At 44.9% G+C, this 20,110-nt stretch overlaps 1 protein-coding gene across 1 annotated transcript in view; it reads right to left on the bottom strand.

Moving 5' to 3' along the window:
- Positions 1–20,110, bottom strand: part of LOC148142928 (uncharacterized) — a 130,161-nt gene that overhangs the window by 52,797 nt on the left and 57,254 nt on the right. The window contains exon 2 of the mRNA XM_087975762.1: positions 13,672–14,433. Coding sequence (XP_087831888.1) covers positions 13,672–14,433 — 762 coding nt within the window. The remainder of the gene's footprint in view (positions 1–13,671; positions 14,434–20,110) is intronic.

The raw sequence follows: 20,110 nt of genomic DNA, 5'->3' as shown, positions 1-20,110 counted from the left end.
AGCGGGAGCAGCAGGGGGAAGTGACGAAGACCGGAGAGGCAGCCGGGTAGGTTTTTTTCCCTTTAAAAGCGCGCAGGAGCTAGGTTGGAAGGTCAGAGTTAGAACGAATAGAGTTGTTGTCTTTGGTTTGTTACCCGTGCCACGTGATAGAGAGTTGAGGAATAGGGAGAGAGAACAGTTAAATGCGTGGCTACAGGGATGGTGCAGGAGGGAGGGATTCCGGTATTTGGATAACTGGGGTTCTTTCAGGGGAAGGTGGGTCCTCTATAAACAGGATGGTCTGCACCTGAACCTGAGGGGCACCAGTATCCTTGGTGGGAGGTTTGCTAGTGCTCTTGGGGGGGGTTTAAACTAACTCTGCAGGGGCATGGGAACCCAGACTGTAGCTTTAGGGTGCAGGACCTGGAGTGTAGGGAGGTTAGGAACATGGCATCAATTTCAAAGGAGGGTGCCTGTAAACAGGAAAGTGGATTGAAGTGTGTATACTTCAATGCAAGAAGTATACGAAATAAGGTAGGTGAACTTGCAGCGTGGGTTGGTACCTGGGATTTCGATGTTGTGGCTATTACGGAGACATGGCTAGAACAGGGACAGGATTGGCTGTTGCAGGTTCCAGGGTTTAAATGTTTTATTAGGGTCAGAGGTGGGGGTAAAAGAGGGGGAGGTGTGGCATTGCTTGTCAAAGATAGTATTACAGCTGTGGAAAGGACGATGGATGAAGACTCGCCATCTGAGGTAGTTTGGGCTGAGGTTAGGAATTGGAAAGGTGAGCTCACCCTGTTAGGAGTTTTTTTACAGGCCTCCTAATAGTCCTAGAAATGTAGAAGAAAGGATTGCGAGGATGATTCAAGAGAAGAGTGAAAGTAATAGGGTGGTTGTTATGGGGGACTTTAACTTTCCTGATATTGATTGGGAAAACTATAGCTCAAGTTCGTTAGATGGGGCAGTGTTTGTCCAATGTGTGCAGGAGGGTTTCCTGACACAATATGTAGATAGGCCAACAAGAGGTGAGGCCATACTGTATTTGGTTCTGGGTAATGAACCAGGCCAGGTGTTAGAATTAGAGGTAGGTGAGCACTTTGGGGACAGTGACCACAATTCGGTGACTTTTACTCTAGTGATGGAGAGGGATAAGTGTGCACTACAGGGCAAGAGTTATAGCTGGGGGCAGGGAAATTATGATGCTGTGAGGCATGACTTAGGATGTGTGGCCTGGAAAAGTGAGCTTCAAGGCAAGGGTGTAATTGATATGTGGAGCTTGTTCAAGGAGCAACTATTGAGTGTCCTTGATAAGTATGTACCCGTCAGGCAGGGAGGAAAGGGTCGTGTGAGGGAGCCGTGGTTTAATAAGGAATTGGAATCCCTTGTTAAATGGAAGAGGGCGGCCTATGTAAAGATGAGGCGTGAAGGTTCAATTGGGGCGATTGAGAGTTATAAGGTAGCCAGGAAGGACCTGAAGAGAGAGCTAAGAGCAGCAAGGAGGGGACATGAAAGGTCCTTAGTTGGTAGGATTAGGGAAAACCCTAAGGCTTTCTATAGGTATGTCAGGAATAAAAGAATGACTAGGGTAGGAATAGGTCCAGTCAAGGATAGTAGTGGGAAGTTGCGTGTGGAGGCTGAAGAGATTTGGGAGACACTGAATGAATACTTTTCGTCAGTATTCAATCAGGAACAGGACATTGTTGTCAATGTGAGTCACAATTAAGTATAATGGATGGCTTTGAGGTATGTAGAGAAGAGGTGTTGGAAATTCTGGAAAGGGTGAAAATAGATAAGTCCCCTGGGCCTGATGGCATTTATCCTAGGATTCTCTGGGGAGCAAGCGAGGAGATTGCAGAGCCATTGGCCTTGATTTCTATGTCCTCGTTGTCTACAGGAGTAGTGCCAGAAGATTGGAGGCTAGCAAATGTGGTTCCCTTGTTCAAGAAGGGGAGTAGGGATAACCCTAGTAACTATAGGCCGGTGAGTCTCACTTCTGTTGTGGGCAAAATCTTAGAGAGAATTGTAAGGGATAGGACTTATGAACATCTGGATAGGAATAATGTGATCAAGGATAGTCAGCATGGTTTTGTGAAGGGCAGGTCGTGCCTCACAAACCTTATTGAATTCTTTGAGAAGGTGACTAAGGAGGTGGACGAGGGGAAAGCAGTAGATGTGGTGTATATGGATTTTAGTAAGGCGTTTGATAAGGTTCCCCATGGTAGACTACTGCAAAAAATACGGAGGTATGGCATTGAGGGTGAGTTGGAGGTTTGGATTAGGAGTTGGCTGGCTGGAAGAAGACAGAGGGTAGTAGTTGATGGCAAAGGTTCATCTTGGAGTGCCGTCACTAGCGGTGTTCCGCAAGGATCTGTTTTGGGACCATTGCTGTTTGTCATTTTTATAAATGACCTGGAGGAGGGGTTAGAAGGTTGGGTGAGCAAGTTTGCGGATGATACGAAAGTCGGAGGAGTTGTAGACAGTGAGGAAGGATGTGGCAGGTTACAGCGGGATATAGATAAGCTGCAGAACTGGGCAGAAAGGTGGCAAATGGAGTTCAATGTAGCTAAGTGTGAGGTGATTCACTTTGGTAAGAGTAATAAAAAGATGGGGTACTGGGCTAACGGTCGGATACTTGGTAGTGTGGATGAGCAGAGGGATCTTGGTGTCCATGTACACAAATCTTTGAAAGTTGCCACCCAGGTAAATAGTGCAGTGAAGAAGGCATATGGCGTACTGGCTTTTATTGGTAGAGGAATTGAGTTCCGGAGTCCTGAGGTCATGTTGCAGTTGTATAAGACTCTGGTGCGGCTGCATCTGGAGTATTGTGTGCAGTTTTGGTCGCCATTCTATAGGAAGGATGTGGAGGCACTGGAACAGGTGCAGAGGAGGTTTACCAGGATGTTGCCTGGTATGGTAGAAAGATCGTATGAGGAAAGGCTGAGGCACTTGGGGTTGTTTTCATTGGAGAAAAGAAGGTTTAGGGGTGACTTGATAGAGGTGTACAAGATGATTAGGGGTTTAGATAGGGTCGACAGTGAGAATCCTTTTCCACGTATGGAGTCAGCTGTTACAAGGGGGCATAGCTTTAAATTAAGGGGGGGTAGGTATAGGACAGATGTTAGGGGTAGGTTCTTTACTCAGCGAGTCGTGAGTTCATGGCATGCCCTGCCAGTAGCAGTGGTGGACTCCCTCATTATGGGCATTTAAGCGGGCATTGGATAGGCATATGGAGGATAGTGGGCTAGTGTAGGTTAGGTGGGCTTGGATCGGCGCAACATCGAGGGACGAAGGGCCTGTCCTGCGCTGTATTCTTTTATGTTCTATGTTCTTCAAAGAATTCTAACAGGTTTGTCAGGCACGACCTCCACTGACTAAATCCATGCTGACTTATTTTAATCCAACCATGCAATTCCAAGAATTTAGAAATTTCATCCTTTACGATGGATTCTAGAATTTTATCTACAACTGAGGTTAGGCTAATCGGTGTATCATTTTCCATCTTTTGTCTTGATCCTTTCTTGAACAAAGGACTTACAACAGTGATTTTTCAATTGCCTGGGACTTTCCCTGACTCCAGTGACTTTTGAAAGATTACAACCAACGCCTCTGCGAATTCTTCAGCCACCTCCCGCAGAACGCCAGGATGTAGCCATCAGAACCAGGAGATTTCTCAATCTTTAGACCTTTTAGCTTTTCTAGCACTTTCTCTTTTGTAATGGCTACCATACTCAACTCTGCCCTTAACTCTCCTTAATTGTTAGGATATTACTCATGTCTTCCACTGTGAAAACTGATACAAAGTATTTATTAAGTTCTTCAGCTATTTCCTTATTGCCCATCACTATCTTCCTGCATCAATTTGGAGCAGCCCAATTTCTACTTTTGCCTCTGGTTTGTTTCTTATGTATTGCAAAAAAACTTTTACTATCATTTCTAACATTACTGGTCCGCTTACCTTCACATTTGATCCTCTCATTCCTTATTTCTCTCTGTTATCTTCTGTTTGTTTTTGTAGTCTTCCCAGGCATCTGATTTCCCAGTGGTCTTGGCCACTTTGTAGGTTCTCTTTTTTTCATTGATACATTTCCTGACTTCCTTTGTCAGCCATAGCTATCTTCTTCACTGCCCTCCCCCCGATAATCTTTCTTTTTTGGGGAGGATGAACCTCTGTACTGTGTCCTCAATTACACCCAGAAATTCCTGCCATTGTTACTCTACTGTCTTCCCCACTAGACTCTACTTCCAATAAATTTTTGTCCGTTCCTCTCTCATTGCCCTTGTAATTACCTTTATTGAAGTGTAACATCCAATTTTGCCTTCTCTCTTTCAAACTGCATACTGAACTCTACCATATTATAACTCCTAAGTGTTCCTTTGCTTTAAGATATTTTTATAAAGTCTGGCTCATTACATAGCACTACGAATTGAAATATGCTCAGTTAGGCCACAGTTGAGGACAGTGTGTAAGGGGCGAATGGTCTATTCCTAGTCTTGTGAAATTGGTTCTGGCTCTGTAGAAATAGAACCATTGAGTTGTACAGCACAAAAACAATCCTTCAGTATGTGCTGACCAGATAGCCAAATTAATCTAGTCCTGTTTGCTAGGACTTTGTCCATATCCCTCTAAAACTTCCTATTCATATACTTATCCAGATTTCTTTTAAATGTTGTATTTGTACCAGTCTTCACCATTTTCTCTGGCAGCTCATTCAGTTCACACACCAACCTATATGTGAAAAAGTTGCCCCTTGGGGCCCTTTTAAATCTTTCCCCTCTCACCCAAAAACTAATGCCCACTTGTACTGGACTCCTCCACCCCAGGAAAAAAACCTTATCTTTTTGACCTATCCATGCCTATCGTGATCTTATAATCCTCCATAAGATCACCCCTCAGCTTCCGGTGCTCCAGTGAAAACGGCCCCAGCCAATTCAGCCTCTCCCTGTAGCTCAAACCCTCCAACCCTAGCAACATTCTTATAAATAATTTCTGAACTCTTTTAAGTTTCACAACATCCTTCTTGTTTAGTGAGTAATAGGCTGTGAACAATCTAATTTGTTTAGGTCGTAAGAGGGGGCTTTTCTTGAGGTGAACTAACTTTCACACTTTTTTTTCTAATCCATGGGACCCTTTTAAATTTTTCCCCTCTCACCCTAAACCTGTGCCCTCTAGTTTGGGATTCCTCTCCCCTGGGGAGGAGAAAAGCAAGGAGAATGAGAAGTGCAACCACAGGGAAAAGAAATTGTGACTCCCGTCTTTTTATCCCAAATTGGCAATTGGACACAAACTCTGTCAATAACAACCAGCGCCGACCGCCATTGGTCAGGTGGAGTAAGGTGCGCTCTGATTGGGCGGGGCGCGGATGACGCGCGTGACTGAAGGAGGAGATGGAAAGAAGAAAAACAAAGATGGCGGCGCGAGGCTGCGGTTTTCTCATCGACTCAGCGGGCGGTTTCTGACGGAGGGAGGGGGGCAGACAGGCATCGTTTACCTCAGAAAATACCTTTAAAATACATTTCAAATTAAAGCCGGAACTTTTCAAACAAAAGTTGTGAAGAAAATGTGAGAAGTGATTTTGGTTTGAACTTTAAGATGTGCCTGAACCACAGAAAAGACAAAGCTTGTGTTTCCTTTAGAAACCACAGAAAAGACAAAGCTTGTGTTTCCTTTAGAACATTTTATATACTCAAAAGTAGATGTGCAAAGCTTGTGTTTCCTTTAGAACATTTTAACATTTTATATATTTAAAAGTAGAATAGTGTCTAACAATTCAAGCTGCAAAGTAAGAACAAACAGGCCCTTGATTGATGAACACAGACAGGGAAGAATGAGACCTTGGCTGATAAGACTGAGGATAGCGAAACGACTCGAGAAGAAATCAGTTACAAATTAATGCAGAAAACATCTGCTGATAAGACCCTAGACAGACAAAGAAGAATAGGTCTTTGACTAATGAGACTACGGGGTGAGAAAAACAACAACTCTAGAGACTCTGAAGACATTTGTTGCGGACTTTGAGATAAGGGTGAAAATTGGAGTATCGTGACAGTTTAGGAATGTGAACCTTATAGCTCATTAGAGCCAGGGAGGGGAGGGTCTGGAGACATTTGTTACAGACTTTAAAATAATGATTTCTTTTAAAATGTGAACCTCGTGGCTCTTTGGAGCTATAGAGGGGAGGAGCTTATACTGTATTTAAACGAGAACTTTGTAAGCCTCTGCGCTCTCTTTCTCTTGAAGGAGTGCCCAACTCTGCAGACTTGTAATAAAACTTTGTTTTCCTGAATTTGTCTTAGAGCGATTATTGAGAGGCGATTTTCGTTTCTAACAAAAAGGAGACAGTGCCCGGTGGGGTTTATTGTTTATTTGTGTATAATTCCCGGGGCCCGGGAAGGGGGAGGTGACGGTTACCGGGTGAACGAGAAAACAAATTAAAAATGTCGGCGGTGGAGGAGAGAGAGCCGGCGCCCGCGGCTTCTTCGGCGGCGGGAGGTGGAGGAGCGGCGGCGGGGGGTAAAGTCCGGCGGAACACAAGCTGGAGGAGAGGCTGCACTCGGTGTTGTGCTGGACCGTGAGCCTGGAGCTACCCGCGGCTTCACTCTACCAGGTACCGGGCTGGGCTGAGGGGGAACCCGGGGGATAAGGCGGATCGCCATTAGCCTGGAGCCACAATCACTCCCATTCCTAAAACAAACATAATTTCTATTAGAATCACCATCTAATCCTCCATACACCTTCTATAATCCATGTAGGAGGGCAGGCTGTACCATCTGACTGAACTGTTCCGATGTTAAATTGTGTATAATATATAGATATCTTTTTTTAATAAAATATACAATGTTATTTAACACATTGGTTATGAAATACTGTCATCATGGGATTTACAGCACTTTACAGCGCTGTAGAAGGTCACAGACAATATTGTGTACGAGAGCCTGTGTAAACCCCTATGGTTATGTTTTATAAATGTGATTTGAGGTAATTGCACGTAAAATGGGTAGGATTGTGTGTGTGTGTGTATGTAGGTATGTTATTTAGATCCTGGGGTTTTGTCTTGCCCAGTGATGATTTGGCTGTGGAGGGAGGGGAGTGAGGGTACTAATTAATCTTTCTACCAAATCCAGCATTTTGTTGAAGAGCTTCATTTCTTTGCGATTGTCATCTTCCAAAGAATCAACCTACCCAGTATTTAAATGGACATGTGCACATGTATAGTTGTGTATGAATGCTGGAAATCTCTTTTTTTTTTAATTCTTTACTTTATTTCCTGTTCTCCATGCATGGCGAATTGGACGTGTTTGATTTCTTTTTCTTGCAAGTGTTGTGAAAAGTAGTCTGATCATGTAAAAGTCGACCCTAGTTCTTCATAGACAACAGACCCATGTTTGTGAGTCAGTGTGATGGCCGTCATGTTCCACTCCAGCTCTGCAGTCTGTCGGTTGTTCGGCTCTGTTCCTGTCTTCCAGTCCGTTGTCTGTATGTTCCACTCAGTTTTCAGAATTACCATAATTTTTTTTGCTTTGTTCATCAGTTGAGCTTCTGCTTATGATACGGTATGAATCTTGACAGGCATGAATTTCAGCCCCTCAAGTAGTATCCAAGTAACAGTCGACCCCCTAAATTTAACCTTAAAAAGTAGTCAAAAATTTGACTATTACTTGAATATATACGATATAAATGAATTAATGTTCATTGCTTCTTCGCTTTACGCTATTTTGCCTTATGAAAGGTTTCATAGGAACGCTCCACTTTTGCATAGTGGGGAAAACCTGTATCAGTACAACACAGTCACAAGCCATTCTTATTTGGTTTAGGCACCCCTGTCAAGCCTGTGCCAATTCTTAATCCTCACTTGGACCTGCTATTTATTGCTCATGTGCGGTTTCTATCCTTCTGTTCATCTCGCGTTCATGTGTCTATCAAGATACACCTTAAACGTTGCTAAGGTGCCTCCTTCCACCACCCATCACCCCTCTGTGTGAAAAACCTTCCCCTCCACTTCTCCCGTAGACTGCCCTCCTCTTGCCTTGAACCTGTGCCCTTTTGTTGTTGTTCTTTTCACCCTGGGGAATAAAAAAACCTCTGAGTAACATAGAATCCCGAGTGTGGAAAAGACCATTCGGCGCAACATGTGCACACTGACCCTCTGAAGAGTAACTGACACAGACTTATTCACCTACTCCTATTACGCAACATTAGCCCTTGACTATAGCACCCTCTCCCAGAGCATCCACGTCCTTCTGATAGCGTGGTGACCAGAACTGCATACAATATTCCGAAAGTGGTTGAAATAAATAGCTGTAATGTAACTTGCCAACTCTCACACCCAGGAAAGGCAAGCGTCCTATGTGCCTTCTTGACCACCATACCCACCTCTGTTTCCACTTCCAGATCCCTCTGCATGCCAGTGCTCCTAAGAGTTCTGTCATTTATTGTACAGTTCTTGTATTTCTTTCTCCCTTGTGGCTGTATCCAGCTTCCCCTTAATTCTACTCCCCCTTCATCTCTTTGCCCACTCATCACCCCTCCACACATCAGCATATCATAAGACAATAGGAGCTGAAATTAGGCCATTCATCCCATTGAGTCGACTCCACCATTCAATCGTGGCTGTTAACTTTCTCAAGCCCATTCGTCCCGGAACCCTTGATCCCCTTGATACTCAAGAACATTTCTGTCTCCATCTTAAATCTGCTCAATGACCTGGCCTCCACAGCCTTCTGTGGCTGTGAATTCCATAGATACACCACTCTCTGGCTGAAGAAGGTTTTCCTTATCTCCCAACTAAAGGGTCTTCCTTTTCTTCTTAAGGCTGTACTCTCGGGTCCTACTTTGTCCTAACAATGGAAACATCTTCCCAACATCCACTCTGTCCAGGCCGTTCAATATCCTGTAGGTTTCAATTGTAACCCCCCTCATCCTTCTAAACTTCATATAGTCCCAGAGTCCTCAAAAGTTCCTCATATGTTAAACGTTTCATTCCTGGGACCATTCTCGTGAACCTCCTCTGCACATTCTCCTGGGGCACATCCTTGCGAATAGGAGGCCCAAAACTGCTCTCAATGCTGCAAATGTGGCCTGACTAGAGCCTTATAGAGTCTCAGAAGTACATCCCTGCTTTTGTATTCAAGTCCTGTCAAAATAAATGCGATTATTGCATTTGCCTTCCTAACTACTGACTCAACCTGCAAGTTTACTTTGAGAAAATCCTGGACTTGAACTCCCAAGTCTCTTTGCACTTCGGATTTCTGTATTTTCTTCCCATAATCCTTCTGTTCCAACAGTGACTGTCTGGTGTCAGGGCAGCACTAGTGATTTCCTGACATGTGGATTGTATTTGGGGATACCAAGGAATGTCAGGAATTGCGAATATCTCAGGAACAGTCGTTATTCCTGGAAGAGGCAGACAGGAATGTGGTGTGGTCCTGTAAACTCCAGAACTTTGATAACTTCATGAGTCAGCAATAACGCTTTCTGGACCAAGAAACGAAAGGGCCAATGAGAAACTGCTACAAGGGAGTTAACAAATAACATACATTAACTATCGCTGGGAAGGAGGAGGCAAAACAATGAGCTGTTTCTTTGGACAGATGAGATAATGGTGTTTAATAACTGTGACAAAAGGACAATTAATTCTGCTTGTAGAAGGAAGGCCTTGGTGTAAAGGGCATACAAGGAGCAGGAAAATCAACATTTCGGGCAAAAGCCCTTCATCAGGAATCCTGTATTCCTGATGAAGGGCTTTTGCCGGAAACGTCAATTTTTCCTGCTCCTTGAATGCTGTCTGAACTGCTGTGCTTTACCAGCACCACTCTAATCTCGACTCTGGTTTCCAGCATCTGCAGTCATTGTTTTTACCTTGGCGTAAAGAGGTTAATTGCAGGACAGGCTGTTTCAAACAGGTGGAAAACCCTCAAGGATAAGAAGGTAAGCTACAGACCTGAAGTCTCCAGAAGTGTGGGGAGATGGTGTTAGAATCTAAAGAAACGTTACACCACAAATCTGAAAGTGACGGAACTCCACCAGAATTCAACTCCAGAACGTTTCAGCTGCAGTGCTTGGAAGAACAACCCTGCATCAGACCCCTGTAAACTTCCGGAGATGGGCACTGTTGGTAGAAACAATGTTAAATTCCGCCAACATTTGGGTGATAGCCAAGATTTGGGTGGTGAGGGTGAACTTGCTTACTTGAGGGGTTTTATATTTTGGTTCCTACTTACAATAAAGTGTAAATTATGATTCAACAGTTGGTTGTCTGTGCAGTTTCTGAGTCAGTATTCAAATTAAAGCGATTCACCCACAATCAGAGTGAGAGGCTAGGATTAATAATGACTCCTTTGCATTCAGCAGGACGGCACGTCAATACTGTTATAAAACGAATGCTGAATCCCCTCCCCTCTCTGAGATCTCAAACCGAAACACCAATAGAGGAGTGCATTGCCCTATAATCGGAAAATTAGTGTGAAAAGTAGTGTCATCTGCTCTAGTCTTAAACAAAAATAAATCCCTGACACTTTAAAAATCAACAAAAAACAATTTACATATCCAACTTGAATGGTGAACAACTGAACTAAACTATTAACAAACCTAATAAATCCCTTCGAACTACTGACGATTCTGGCATGAAACAGGATTTTTGTCATATGCTGTTCCAATAAATACAAGACCCACTAAAACAACAAGAAATAGAATTTAGTCTCTCAGATTACATCTTCCAGAATATTCTAAGCATCCTTCTATTGAATCTTTTGTCAGGAATGCCTCCTGCAATTCCTGCTCTTCTGGTTTTTTTGTAAATGATGCTGTCTCATTCACAGCTGACTGTCAGAGCTGATGTCTCTCTCTAGTGCTGAGGACTCTTAGCTCTAGCAATGGGGAGTTAGCTCTGGGGTTCTGTCCAACTGTCCCCTTCTTTTATACCCTTGATGCCATATTGAGTTTTTACAATAGGATCGGTCCTCTGTTGTCAAAACCATCACATTTAAATTTAATAGATATTGGTAGCCAAAGGACCGGATTTAAATTGATTGGCTAAATTGAAAAGTCATTATCTTGGCCTGTTAACTGTACAACCTTGTGATAGAAATGTTTCTGTTTGTGTGCTCTCTGTTGTGATGATGTTACTCCTTTAAGAAGATGTCATCTTGATTTTTTTTCCCAAGAGAGGTTGTAAAAGGCAGAGGGTCCGATTCGACTGGGCTAAGGGACTTCACTCATGGCCAGATGTTGGCAAAGGCAACAATCGGAAAAAGGTTTGAGATTTTTTTTTTCTGAAACACTTCTACAGCGAAACAGTCTGTAAGGTCACCCCCCAGCCTCTGACCCTCCAGGGAAAATAGACTGGGGCTATTTCAGCCTCTTGCAACAGCTCAAACCCTCCAACCCTGGCAGTATCTTTGTAAATCTTTTCAGAACCCTTTCATGTTTCACAACTTGTTACAAACATGTCAACTAATTCAGAGAAGCCTCTCAATTACAGCTGTAAATGGAGAAAGTGTGTTTAATCATGAGTCATGAATAAAGGCTGTATTAATCTTTTATTGTGAAGTTTTACTCCTACATCTCCAAACAGATAATACAAACCTGGTCAGAGGGGAGTGATTGAAAAAATATGTGGGGCAAAAATTTTAGAGTGTGGCTTGTGTATGGAATGAGCTGCCAGTGGAAGTGGTTGAGGTCGGTACATTAACAACATTTAAAAGACATTTGGTCAAACACATGGAGAGGAAAGGCTGAGAAGGATAGTGGCCAAGTGCAGGGAAATGGGGTTACTGTTGATGGACATTTTGGTCGGCATGGACCAGTTTGGGCCGATGGGCCTGTCTCCGTGCTGTAGCACTGACTCGTGTCTCTTTGTCTCTCCAACAGTTTTGAGTTTTCAGATGAGCATCTCACTTAATCACACTGAATAAAATCCAATCTCATTAGTCAACTCTGATGTGGAAGTGCTGGTGTTGGATTGGGCTGGACAAGGTCAGAAGTCAAATGGCACCAGGTTAGAGTCCAACAGGTTTATTTGAACTCAAGATTTCAGAGCACTGCTCCTTTGTCGGTGAAGTGATGAAGCAGCAGCATTGAAGAAGGAGCAATGCTTCTAAAGCTTGTAATTTCAAATAAACCTGTTGGTCTCTAAGCTGGTGTTGTGTGATTTCTGATATCTTCAGCTGTGGGTTTGTGTCGAACTTAATGGGATATTTTGTCCAATTCGGCATTTTAAAACAGTATCACTTGGAGGGATTCACTTGAAACCTTTCAAGAGGTGAGTTCAACAAGACTGAACTATTCAAAGTTACTTGGACTCAATTTTAAAACTTACATCAGGACCGGTAGACATAGATGTACAGCACGGAAACAGACCCTTCAGTCCAACTCATCAACGCTGACAAGACATCCTAAATTAATTTGATTCCATTTGTCAGTATTTGGCCCATTATCTTTCTGAACCGTTCCTGTTCATGTCCGAAACCAGATGCCCTCTCAGTGGTATAATTGTACCAGCCTCCACTTTCTCTGGAAACTCATTCCATACATGCACTACCCTCTGCGTGAAAACATTGCCCCTTACGTCCCTTTTAAATCTCTCACCCAGCCAAATAGCCTCTCCCTGCAGCTCAAACCCTCCAACCCCCGGCAACATCCTGGTAAATTGTTTCTGATACAGAAGTCAATGTTTTCGGAAGAACCCTTCTTCAGTCCTGAACGAGGGTTAATACCCGAAATGCTAACTTCACCTCCTAATGCTACCTGGCTTGCTGCGTTCTCCCAGCCTCCTGCTTGCCAACTTTGGATTCCAGCAACCGCAATTATTTTTTGTTTCTAACAAATGGTGGAGCAGACTCAATGGGCTGAATGGCCTCATGTCTGCTCCAGTGCTCTTGTGGTCTAAGGTTTCTGCGGATTCTTAGCAACGTGCAGTCCCAGACTCCGAGTAATATCGCCCACTGGAAGCAAAGTTTATGGAATCACAGAATCCCTACAGAATGTAAACAGACCTTTGGGACCAAAAAGGCAACATCAACCCTCCGTATAGTTACCCACCCAGACCTATTCTCTTAACCCTGTTACTTTACATTTACTTGGAGAAAGTGAGGACTGCAGATGCTGGAGATCAGAGTCAAGAATGTGGTGCTGGAAAAGCACAGCAGATCAGGCAGCATCCGAAGACCAGGAGAATCCTGATGAAGGACTTATGCCCAAAACGTCGATCCTCCTGCGCCTCAGATGCTGCCTGACCTGCTATGCTTTTCCAGCACCACACTTTTGACCAGTCTACATTTACCCCTGACTACTGCACCACACTTACACATCCCTGAACACTATGGACAATTTAGCTCGGCTAACTCACCCTAACTTGTACATCTTTGTATTGTGGGAGCAAAAGCGGAACACCCGGAGGAAACCCATGCAGACACGGGAGAATCAAACACTAGATTCAAACCCGAATCCATGGCTCTATGAGGCAGCTGTGCTAACCACTGAGCCACCATGTCGCCCCGAGCCACTTTAGAGTTGCACTTGGGGGTGTGAGGCAGTGTGCAGTCCAGACATTTTTTTAAAAGCCCACCAACTTTCCCACTGCACCCATTGTCAGAGTGGGGCACAAGGTTTAATCCACAGTAGCGTCACTTGCAGTATCCGATTGTTGGGAGCACTGGTGCCCCTGCTGGTGTCTTCGCAAGTTCCTGGAAAATGTGAACCTCTTGCCACACTCAGGGCAGCTGAATGGCCTCTCTCCTCTATGGACCCGCTGGTGGGTCATCAGAGCAGAAGAATTGCTGAAGCCCTTCCTGCACTCAGGACAGTAGAACGGCCACTCTCCCATGTGGACCCGCTGGTGGGTCAGAAGGTGGGAGGAGCGGTTAAAGCGTTTCTCGCACTCTGGGCAGGAGAACGGCTTCTCCCCTGTGTGGACCCGCTGATGCCTCAGCAGGTGGGAGGAATTGCTGAAAGCCTTCCCGCACTCGCGACAGCTGAAGGGCCTTTCCCCCGTGTGGAACTGCTGGTGGGCCACGAAGTTAGAGGAGACCGCAAAGCCCTTCCCGCACACTGAGCAGGAGAATGGCTTCTCCCCGGTATGGACCCGCCGGTGGGTCAGCAGTTGGGAGGGTTGGGGAAAATTCTTCCCACACTCAGGGCAGGCAAATGGCCTCTCCCCAGTGTGGACCCGCTGGTGTGTCAGCAGGGAGGAGGAACTGCTGAAGCCCTTCCCACATTCAGGGCAGGGGAACGGCTTCTTGCCTGTGTGGACCCACTGGTGCCTCAGCAGGGCAGAGGAATCGCTAAAGGCCATCCCGCACTCGGGGCAACTGAATGGCCTCTCCCCTGTGTGGACCCGCTGGTGCTTCAGCAGGTCAGAGGATTTGCTGAAGGCCTTCCCACAATCAGAGCAGGGGAAGGGCCTCTCCCCGGTGTGGACACGCTGATGCGCCAGCAAGTGGGAGGAGTGGGTGAAGCTGTTCCCGCACTCGGGGCAGGTGAATGGTCTCTCCCCAGTGTGGACTCGGCGGTGGTCCAGCAGGTGGCAAGAGCGGATAAATCCCTTCCCACACTCTGGGCAGGAGAACGGCCTCTCCCTGGTGTGACTGCGCTGATGAATTTCCAGGGCAGATGGGACACTGAAGCCTTTCCCGCAGTCACCACACTTCCACGGTTTCTCCATGGGGCGAGATTCCTCTGGTTTCTCCATGGCCAAAGCTTCAGCTGCACACAAACGCATGTACAAACCCTCCCTGCCGTGAATTCCTCTTTCCAGGCTGTATAATTGTGACAGGCTGCACATTCAATGCGCTGCCACAGTAGCGTCTCTCATCCAGCTCCACTGATGCTGAAAGCGTACTGAAACAGAAACCAAAGAATTTTGCTCCTTCTCGCAGAATCATAGTCAAAAATCGTTACAGTCCCAATGGATTGATCGACTGTCTGTCATTGACATGAAAATGACGACTGCAGATGCTGGAGAGTCAGTCAAAATGTGTGGTGCTGGAAATACACAGTAGGTCAGGCAGCATCCAGGGAGCAGGAGAGTTGCTGTTTCGGGCATAAGCCCTTCAACTACTGAATTTGAAACTTCAGTCTTCAAATCTTCAAATGCACTGGAAAAAACAGATTATGAAAGTTATCACTGTCAGTCAGGGTAGAAATTCAGAACAAGCAATTCTCCTTTATACGGAACATTCTTTTCTTTTGTAATTCCATGAAATTGAAAGCACCATTACCCTACTCTGATTGCTCTACATTTACACCTGATTAATGCATCTAACCTACACATCCTGGACATTATGGACAATTTAACATGGCTAATTCACCCAAACCTGCACATCTTTGGATAGTGGGAAGAAACAGGTGCACTGGAAGAAATCCGCAGCAAACACCAGACGGAGAATGTGCAATATCCACACAGACAACGGCCCCGAGGCTGGAATTGTATCTGGCTCTCTGGTGCCGTGAGGCAGCATCACTAACCACAGACACCGTACCTTCCTTTTCCAGTCCTGCCACCAAGTCACTCAGCTTGAGCTCAAGCAAAGCACTACGTTTAATTTTCACTTCACACACACTGAACTTTCGGCCCGTCCCCACTTCCCCTACAGGAAATGCAAACAGCTGGTGGGTTGCCACATCGAATCCCTACAGTGCGGAATGAGGCAATTTGGCCCAACAACTCTCCATTTACCTCTGACTAATATACCTAATCCACACATCCCTGAACTCTATGAGGCAATTTAGCATAGCCAATTCATCCTAACCTGTACATCTTTGGACTGTGGGAGGAAACCGGAGCATCTCGATGAAACCCACACAGCTACGGGGGGGGGGGGGGGGGGAGGGGCGAGACAATATTCAAACTCCACACAGACAGACAGTCACCTGAAGCTGGAGTCAAATCCTTGTCCCTGGTGCTGTGAGGCAGCAGTGTAACCACTGAGCCACGTGCTGAAAGAGATGCAATGTGGAACTTTATTGACTGTACTGCACAGTGGATTGTTGAGTAAGGTTGAGTCTCGAAGGATCTGGAAAGAGGTAGCTAACATTTAGGAGCGCATTGCGACAGATGCTGGAATCATTCCTGAAAACAACAAATGCTGTAGATCACAGCTGGTCAGGCAGTGTCCACATAGAGAGCAAGCTAACATTTCAGGTCTTCTTTGAGATTTATAAAATCTTGCTGGATACAGAGAAGATGAATGCCAGGAGTCATTTCCCTGGAATGAGGGATTTCAAGACGAGCGGACATATTTTTAAGGTGAGAACAGAAGGATTTAAAAACAAAATAAGGGGCAACATTTTTACACAGAGTGCTTCACGTGTGGAATGAATTTCCAGAGAAAGTGATGGATGCGCTTATAGTCCCAACATTTAAATGACATTTGGATAAGTACATGAATAAGAAATGTTCAGAGGGATATTGGGCCAAGCACATGTAGGTGGGACTAGTTTAGTTTGGGATTATAGTCAACATGGACTGGTTGGACCGAAGGATCTGTTTCCGTGCTGCGTGACTCTGACTGGATACAGTGGATGTGGGGAAGATGTTTCCACCAGTAGGAGAAACGAGGACCAGAGGATACAGGCTCAGGGTGAAGGAATGCCTTCAGAACTGAGCTGAGGAGGAAATTCTGCAGCCAGAGGATGGTGAATCTGTGGATCTCATTGCTGCAGAGCGCTGTGGAGGCCAAGTCATTGAGGGCATTTAAGACAGGGATAGATAGGTCTTTGATAAGTAAGGGGATCAAGGGTTACGAGGAGAAGGCAACAGAATGGGGTTGAGAAACATATCGGCCATGATCGACTGGTGGAGCAGACTCAATGGGCCAAATGGCCTCATTCTGCTCCTGTATATTGTCGTCTTAAAACTGGGCAGATTACTGAAGTGGTTTTCATGAACAATTTCAGAGTCCTGAATTAAAGCCGTAGAGGTGTTCAGCACAGAAACAGACCTTTTAGTCCAACTCATTCATGCCGACCAGTTATCCCAACCGAATCTCGTCCCATTTGCCAGGACTTGGCCACTATCGCTCTAAACCTTTCCTATTCATATACCCATCCAGATGCCTTTTAAATGCCGTAATTGTACCATCCTCCATCACTTCCTCTGACACTCGTTCCATACATGCACCACCCTCTGCATGAAACACTTGTCCCTGAGGTCCCTTTTAAAATCTTTCCCCTCTCACTCTAAACCTATGCCCTCTAGTTCTGGACTCCACAACCCAGGGAAAAGACCTTGTCTGTTTATAAAATCATGAGGATTATGGATAGAATAAACGTGTCGAAGGTCACCCCCACCCCCACCCACAAAAGCTTCTGACGCTCCAGGAAAACAGCCCGAGTCTATTCTGCCTCTCCAGATAGCTAAAATCCTCCAAACCTGGCAACATTCTTGTAAATCTTTTCTGAACCCTTTCAAGTTTCACAGCATCCTCCTGTTAGGAAGGAGACCAGAATTGCACACAATATTCCGAAAAGGCCTAACCAGTGTCCTATACAGCTGCAACGTGACCTCTCAACTTTCCTACCCAATGTTCTGACCGATAAAGGAAGGCATACCAAATGCCTTCCTCACTGTTCTATCTACCTGCGACTCTACTGTCAAGAAGCTATGAATCTGCACTCCAAGGTTTCTTTGATCAGCAACACTCCCTCGGACCTTTCCTGATTTGCTTTTCCAAATGTAGTACCTCACATTTATCTAAATTAAACTCCATCTGCCATTCCTTAGCCCATTGGCCCATCGGATCAAGATCCCATTGTCATCTGAGGTAACCTTATTTGCTGTCCACTACATCTCCAATTTTGGTGTCATCTGCAAACTTACTAACTATACCTCTTATGCTCACATCCAAATCATTCATATGAATGATGAAAAGTAGTGGGACCAGCACCAATCCTTGTGGCACAACACTGGTCACAGGCCTCCAGGCTGAAAATCAACCCTTCACCACCACTCTCCGTCTACTACCTTCAAGCCAGTTCTGTATCCAAATGGCTAGTTCTCCCTGTATTTCTCGAGATCTAACCTTGCTAACCAGTCTCTTATGAGGAACCTTGTTGAATGCCTTTCTGAAGTCCATGGAGATTATGTCGACTGCTCTGCTCTCGTCAATCCCTTGTTGCTTCTTCAAAAAATTCGATCAAGTTCGTGAGGCATGATTTCTCACGCACAAAGCCATGCTGACTATCCCTAATCAATCCTTGCCTTTCCAAAGACATGTAAATCCTGTCCCTCAGGATTACCTCCAACCACTTGCCCTCCGGCAATGTCAGGCTCACTGGTTGATAGTTCCCTGGCTTTTCCTTGCAATCTTTCTTAAATATTGGTACCACGTTAGACAACCTCCAGTCTTTCATCACCTCACTTGTGACTATCGATGGTACAAATACCTCAGCAAGGGACCCAGCAATCACTTCTCTCGCTTCCCATAGAGTTCTAGGGTACAACTGTTCAGGTTCTGGGGATTTATCCACTTGCATGCATTTCAAGACATCCAGCACCACCTCCTTTGTAGTATGGACATTTTTACATTTTTCAAGATATCATCATCTGTTTCCACACATTCTATTTCTTCCATGTCCTTCCCTACAGTTAACACTGATGTAAAATACTTGTTTATTATCTCCCCCAACTCCTGCAGCTCCACACATAGGCCGTCTTGCTGATCTTTGAGGGGCCCTGTTCTCTCCCTAGTTACCCTTTTCTCCTTAATATATTTATAAAAATCCTTTGGATTCTCCTTAACTCTACTTGTCGAAGCTATCTCATGTTCCCTTTTTGCCCTCCTGAGTTTATTCTTAAGTATACTCCAACTGCCTTTGTACTGTCAGGATTCACTCGATCTCTCCTGTCTATACTTGTCATATGCTTCCTTCTTTTTCTGAACCAAAAGCTCAATTCCTCTAGTCATTCAGCATTCAGTACACCTACCAACCTCCCCTTTCACCCTGGGTTCTAGATGAGAGTGGTGCTGGAAAAACACAGCAGTTCAGGCAGCATCCGAGGAGCAGGAAAATCGATGTTTTGGGCAAAAGCCCTTCATCTAATCTAGAATCTGGTTTCCAGCATCTGCAGTCCTTGTTTTTACCTAGATTTTCCCCTTTCACCCTAACAGGAATATACTGTCTCTGGACTCTCAGTTTCTTATTTTTGAAGGCTTCCCATTTTCTAGCCATCCCTTTACCTGCGAACATCTGCTCCCAGTTAGCTTTTGAAACATCTTGCCTAATACCAAGTTAGCCATCCTACAATTTAGATCTGGTCTATACTTTATCTTCACTCTTTTATAGCTCATAGAATTATGGTCACTGGCCCAAAAGTGCTCCTCCACTGACAGCTCAGTCACCTGCCCTGCCTTATTTCCCAAGAGTAGGTCACGGTTTGCACCTTCACTAGTCAGAACATCCACTTACTGAATCAGAAAATTTTCTTGTACACATTTAAATTCCTCCTTAACTCTACTTGTCGAAGCTATCTCATGTTCCCTTTTTGCCCTCCTGAGTTTACTCTTAAGTATACTCCAACTGCCTTTGTACTGCCTTTAAACACTATGGCAGTCCCAGTCTATGTTTGGAAAGTTAAAATCCCTGACCATAACCACCCTATTATTATTAAAGATAACTGAAATCTCCTTAAGTTTTTTCTCAATTTCCCTCTGACTATGAGGGAGTCTGTAATAAAATCCCAATAAGGTGATCATCCCTTTTCTTATTTCTCAGTTCCATCCAAATAAGCTTCCTGCATGTATTCCCAGGAATATCCTCCCTAAGCACAGTAATATATCCCTTATCAAAAAAGCCACTCTCCCTCCTCTCCTGCCCCTCTTTCTATCCTTCCAATACCATGTGTGTTCTTGAACATTAAGCTGCCAGTGCTGTCCATCCTTGAGCCATGTTTCTGTAACTGCCATGATATCTCAGTCCCAAGTTCCTAACCATCATCTGCCTTCCCTGTTCGGCCTCTTGCAATTGAAATAAATGCAGTTTAATTTACCAGTCCTACCTTGTTCTCTGCTTTGTTACTTCCTGCTCTGATTGTTTAACTCAGTCCCTTTCCCAACTGGACCAGTCACAGACTGATCTCTTTCCTCACTATTTCTCTGGGTCCCAGCAATCCCTGCCCCCCACCCACCCCTACCT

Source organism: Chiloscyllium plagiosum, unplaced genomic scaffold (genome assembly GCF_037043375.1).
Source record: "Chiloscyllium plagiosum isolate Xiang-an unplaced genomic scaffold, Cpla_swu_hap1 HiC_scaffold_27, whole genome shotgun sequence".
Classification (NCBI taxonomy): Eukaryota; Metazoa; Chordata; class Chondrichthyes; order Orectolobiformes; family Hemiscylliidae; genus Chiloscyllium; species Chiloscyllium plagiosum.
The sequence above is the reverse complement of the archived record's forward strand: the minus strand, read 5'-3'. Positions and strand labels throughout refer to the sequence as shown.